Raw genomic sequence first — 6,000 nt, forward strand, 5'->3', positions numbered from 1 at the left:
AAAAAACTGAACTAGGCTGGAAAGCCTAGGGCAGTTGACTGGCCCTCAAGTGGTGGTTGACCAATCCAGGTAGAAGCCTGAGGTGGTTGACCGGCCCCTAAAGGCGGTCAACTAGTATGCCAATTTCCTAACCCCAACAATTCAATTTCCCCTCTAACAGCTAGAAAGCAATCGACCGGTCTAACTATAAAAAGTGCATAACAGCCATAAAATGGCCAATTTTTTGTGTGTCAATATATATTTGGCCCATAGAACAAAATGCACAGCAAGAAGTGATATCTCCCTCATATTTTGAAAAGAAAAAGTGCTCCTCTCTCAAATCTCTCTTGTGCTTGAAAATACACTATTGTGCCTTAACTCTTTCATCTTCTTGAGAACGGCTCTTGTTGTGAGCTTACATTCGTAAATTTTTCCTCTCAAGGAATTTCTCTTCTACTTATTCATCTTGTTGTATTGGAGTCCCTTGCAATGTAAAGATTGTGTTCTTATTGGAACCTCAAGGTGGGTTGGACCTTAAGAGAGTGGATGTAGGCTTGAGGAAGTTGAACCACTATAAAAAGGAGTTCACAATCTCTCTCCCTTTCTCTTTTAAATTGCTTTTATATTTGCATGAGTTGTTTGATAGTGTGATTAGCTTTAACTTTTGTATCAGGCACTTTTAATTTCATTAAACCCAATTCATACCCCCACTCTTGGGTTGCCTTTGGGCCAACAATCTTGACACTAAGGACCGCATCAAGCACTTTTAATTTTATTAAACCCAATTCATAACCCCCCCCCCCCTCTCTCTCGGGTTGCCTTTGGGCCAACAATCTTGACACTAAGGATCGAATTCAATAGGCATGCATTCCAACACCAAATAAAAATGCCAAGATTAGAGTCTCAAGCCTCTTGCATCCAAAATTCCTTAAAACAGACTTAAACTGCATGCAATGATCTTGTAAATGCTGACAACATGACACACTTGTGCACATGTGCACAAGCATAAACACACATGAAACATACATCACTGCATGCAAAAGCACATGCACATACAAGTGGAAGTAAAGTATAACCTTGAGAAAAAGGCCCAATTGCAGCCTCCCTCCATGCTTTAAATGATGGTCCTCTCTTAGCTGCACACAAGAGACATGAAATTATATAAGAAAAATTAAAGTATAGAGACGAAAATGAAGGAAATTAAACATCTCAGTAGAACGAGAAACAATAATCAAATGAACTGACTAGTAGCATGCCAAAGCAACAGTAATAAGATTGATTTTATAACCAAACTTAGTACCTTTTCAAAAAGATGATGCATACACAGAGGAAATGAACTATTGGCTACTTGATCAATGTCTTTTATTGATATCTCTGCAAATTCCTTAGGCTGCAAAAGCAAAAGACCGAATTGAGCACAATCTTCATGACCTTAAAGTAGTATATGAACTTCTGTACTTAAATACCTGAGAATAGTCAGGACCCAAATAACTTGAGCAGAGGGCTTCCACAACCTGAACATGACCAATACCATGTCAATATCTATACTTGTCAGTAAAGAGGAGCTTCTTCAACTTATAATCCACAATAAAAGACTCACAGGAGTCAATCGATCCTTCTCTCGCTCTCTGATATTGGATGTCCATTTCCTACAAATCATAACAGCACCTTTTGAAAAATTCAAAAATCAGAGATTATAAGCCATATTGACAAGAGAAAACAATGTAATGATAGCAAGATCTTCCATATCACCAAGCAAATTTTTGGACAAAATGCGCACACTTGTGTAGAACCTTCCAAATTTTTACTAATCAAAACCAGAAATTAAATGTGGGATGTAGTAAATCTTTATTAGGCAACTTGATATAGACCAAAAACTAGAGAAAAAGAATTACCTGGCCATCTTGTCGTTATAATATGTAGCATAGGAATGGAAATCAAAATAACAATACAAAAAAATTAAAAATAAAATAAAAGTCAAAAACTCAAATGAAGCCAAAATTAATCAAAAATGTCCCGAAACAATAGAAGCTCGGGAATAACTTCCCATGCCAATCCCTTAAGAATTTTAATTGTCTTCCAATCATTTGAGGTGTAAAATGCTTGTAAATGAATGTACACAAAGCACATTTAGCAAGCAAGTATACAAACAATTCAAAAGTAGCATATACAACAATCAAGCCATAGGTCCCACTGGGTGAGGTTGGCTGCATGAATCCCTTTCAACCAATTTGCACAATTTTGGTAAATATGTGTAGTGATGTATAAATTTTGTATAATGAACAATACCTGTCCTAATTTTAAGAATTTAGATAATGAAAGAAAGCAAATGATTTCACACCCTAACAATTCTATTTGTTAGTTTGCAAAAACCAATGCACATATCTCCTAGGATAAGTAACACAAAGCTGAACTCCAAATAGCTAAACAGTTACCTGTTTGTCAATGCAAGAGCCTTCGATAGATGGCTACGGAATTGTGTGACAAGAAGTGAAACCACCTAAAAGAATGAAGGAAGATTACAAGAATCAAACTAATGAGTTATATTGCTTTAATGATCAAGTTAAACACTTAAATAGAAAGCACTAATGTTTACTTGATTCATAGCAACATATGCATGCCCTTTACGAATGAATACTCTACGACTGGATACAAGTTCTGGAACTTCTTCAAAGGGCACCTTCACGTGATAGAGAGTAGAAAGAATAAAAATCCAAAAGATCTAGCCAATCTTATATGAGATACTTATTGAAATACTAAAAGGCAAGGCAGCTCCAATGCCCATCATGTAGGGATCTTGGAGATCATATCCGCGCCTACTTGCACAACAGAAGCATTATATTCAATTTTTTTAGTAGCCACAGGTATGTCCAGTCCAAAATGCAAGAAGCACAATGGTTATATTAATACAGGCACAAAGAACCACAAGGACCAACAAGACATTTGGAGAACCAATCCCCGTGCATTCTACATGGATGGCAACACAGATACTTATTCCATATTCCAATTCTAGAACAGTAATCACGCAAAGGAAAACAAACCTTGAAAAATATAGCATCACCTGCCATAAAGAGAGAAAAAATAATCAGACATAATCATTACTAGCTAAAATTAACAACAACGACGATGACAACAACAATATAGAGTTCAAGGAATTAACTTGATTTCATCCCCTTTAACATTTGGGAACTGTTAGATTAGTTGAAAATATAGGCTCAAGAATTTCTAGTAGGTCAGTTCTACAGCAGAAACCTAATCCCAATATACTTACATGATGTGATGAAGAAGATACAAATGTTGATAAATCCCTAGAATTAACTTCTAAGTTTAAACTCTAACCTGTATGAAACATTCATAAATTCCATTACAAAATAGCAAGAAACTAAATCTAAATCAAACAAAACCTTTGAGAAGACTGGTAACCACATACAGTTTTCCAACACTATCACTGTAATGAGAAGCACAATGTTACATCAAAAAGAATCCTAAAAAATAAAAGAATAAAGTATGCCACAACTCACTGAATTGCATTTCACTCCCTAAAATTTAACTGTAAGATTTTGATTCTTGAATTTCATCTTCAAGCTATTTTCAAGTTTCTGTTAGCATCAAAGGTGAAACTGAAACTTTAAGTATCAAACTGTCACAAATAAAACTTTTGAGTTAAGTGCAAATGTGCAATTCAGTGAAATTTCAGGGGCTTACAATGTAATTTACTCACAACTTATACAAGAAAAGGCAAAGACAAACATGTGGAAATGAAGCTAACTTCAAATTGCTTTCAACACAACACTTATCAAAAAAGAAAGGAAGAAGGAAAAACATACAGAATGCTTTTGGTAAAATAAAATGAATTACTAAACATCCATATAAATTTTCAGCATTTATAGTGTGAGAAGAATGTTGTTATATTGTGCAAGGGCCTACTCTAAGACCATACAACAGAGACATGATTTCCCCTAGACATATATCCGAGTGTTGCACATCAGAAAAAAATGAGTTGTGAATAAAGAGCAACGGGACATTCAGGAACAAGACAAAGAAAGATGATGGTTGTTTGTGTGAAGAGATTGCAAAATATTGATTCATTGCTCTTACCAGTGGAAAATTGCGGACTGATGGAACGTGCAACTTGGACCAACTTTTCCTTCACAGTCTGTAGAAGAAAATGGGCAAGAGAAAACCTTGCTTTTATCATAAATGAATAAAATATGCAGCACATTTATAGGAGAGATTATACATTCAAGTGGAATTGCAAGTGTTTGCAAAGTATGGCCCAACTTAACCCTTAGATGTTAATGTAAAATTAATTAAACTCTTGTGCTTAGGAATAATAACAGTACATATCAATTAGGCAATTGACCTCTAAATACCTCAAATTCTGTATTGCTGACTGCTTTGCAGGGAAGGTCAAACTCTGCCATTAATGCCCTCTGTAAACCAAAGCACAATATACAGCATCAAACTTGGATAACAAATTAACAGCTGAATAAAATTATAAAACACAACCTGCGCTTCAGAGCTTTCAAGCCGAAAACGGTACCGAAAAAGGGAAGTCTCCATTGAAAGAAACCATTTTCTCAAGTCCTCCCTAAGCAGTGAAAATAGTTACCGAAGCAAAAATCTATGTTAAAATATTTAGCGGAAAACAATTTGTTCTAAACAACACAAACAACAAAAAATAACAAAATAGCAGTCTCTGCTTACGTCCTACAATAGACAAGGCGGAGAACAAAGTGGGAAATAATATCCTTGTTGACAACCTCAGATGTTTGGGGATGCCTCATATTTGCCTTCCATAGATCCCTCACCTTTGAAACATCCAAGATGTGAATTTGAATAAACAGATCTAGAAAACAACTCAACCAATGCATTATTTACCAATTTCTCCATTTCTTCAGGTTTCTTTCCTCGGGACAATCCATCAGAAATACCTTTAAGAACTGCATTTAACAATAATATAGATCAACTAACCGAACAACCATTAACCCAGACATTGCAAGGATCCATCGTCAAAAGCAATAATTAAATTCTACAATTCGTACAGCAGATAAACCAAACCTTTTCATCCCTTGCCTAAAAAGATCAGAAAAGAAAATGGTATTCTCAGGAAACAAAATCCTCCTCCATTTGGTTCCACGGTAAATTGAAGAGAACTAAAATTAAGAAATAAAGTTCTGCAAGTTGTTTTTACTTCAAGTGCAGGACAACAAAACGGCGACATAGAAGGCCAGAACTCAACTCATTTTTTCTCTTCCGTAGGTCAAAAACAATAAATAGGAAGAATATAATTGCAGCTTCCATTCCGCTCTTCCCGTTTCACAACAACCAAACGGAGAGAAAAAAAAAAATGCATGATCTGGAGAAAATTAAAACTAAACCCCTCAGCATCGATGCTGATTACCTCGGAGGCGATCGATTGCGAAAAGCTCAAAATCTTCGAGTCTGACTTCGAGTGGAGGAGCGGAGCGGTAGGTAGGGAGAGTTGGAACAACATCGGCAGCGGGAGTTTTTCTCTGAGACCGAACGATCTCCATTCTTCGATCCTCAGAATCAAACTGGAACTCTGGAAAGTGAGTAGCCTTCTGTTTATATACGAGCGCCAGGAGACGGTAAGAAATGGCGGGAAACGACTTCTGTGTTTCCGTTTTATTGATAATTTTTGGGGCAACGCCGCAACAGTGGACTCGTTCCAGTTGCGATGTTCAATTCCCGCACCACATCGAGTCAACTCGGTCCGGGTTGAATGGGCAACTCAGCTCAATGACTCGGTTTAATCACTCTGTCTCGACAAAAAATAATAAACATAATATAAATAATAGCCAACAGTTAAAAAGGCTTAGTCAATGAAAAAAGAGTTCCGCACCTTTAAATCATAATCAAATTCGACTAAAAGTCACTCTCCTACACTAATTCTTATTTGATTTAAATTAAATTGGTATTTGATGTGTGATCAATTCGATAACTCGTTTATACATTAATCTACCTATATTTTAGTACAAATAAGTGATTATGAAAAAA

The 6,000-nt window shown here is 36.0% G+C and overlaps 1 protein-coding gene across 2 annotated transcripts in view; it reads right to left on the minus strand.

Moving 5' to 3' along the window:
* Positions 1–5,653, minus strand: part of LOC131144777 (probable DNA primase large subunit) — a 36,317-nt gene extending 30,664 nt beyond the window's left edge. The window contains exons 1-13 of one of the 2 annotated variants that reach the window (XR_009133907.1): positions 5,384–5,653; positions 4,861–4,922; positions 4,687–4,790; positions 4,489–4,570; positions 4,353–4,412; positions 4,078–4,135; positions 3,021–3,040; positions 2,576–2,659; positions 2,415–2,479; positions 1,580–1,628; positions 1,446–1,493; positions 1,280–1,369; positions 1,056–1,115 (exon numbers count right to left, since the gene is read on the minus strand). Coding sequence is in view for 1 of the 2 variants with exons in the window: in XM_058093633.1 (XP_057949616.1) it covers positions 1,056–1,115; positions 1,280–1,369; positions 1,446–1,493; positions 1,580–1,628; positions 2,415–2,479; positions 2,576–2,659; positions 3,021–3,040; positions 4,078–4,135; positions 4,353–4,412; positions 4,489–4,570; positions 4,687–4,790; positions 4,861–4,922; positions 5,384–5,516 (915 nt within the window). In the remaining variant the exon portion in view is untranslated. The remainder of the gene's footprint in view (positions 1–1,055; positions 1,116–1,279; positions 1,370–1,445; positions 1,494–1,579; positions 1,629–2,414; positions 2,480–2,575; positions 2,660–3,020; positions 3,041–4,077; positions 4,136–4,352; positions 4,413–4,488; positions 4,571–4,686; positions 4,791–4,860; positions 4,923–5,383) is intronic. The other variant, XM_058093633.1, reaches the window with a different exon arrangement.
* Between the last annotated feature and the right edge of the window lie 347 nt (positions 5,654–6,000).

The sequence above is a fragment of the Malania oleifera genome, chromosome 12, assembly GCF_029873635.1.
Source record: "Malania oleifera isolate guangnan ecotype guangnan chromosome 12, ASM2987363v1, whole genome shotgun sequence".
Classification (NCBI taxonomy): domain Eukaryota; kingdom Viridiplantae; phylum Streptophyta; class Magnoliopsida; order Santalales; family Ximeniaceae; genus Malania; species Malania oleifera.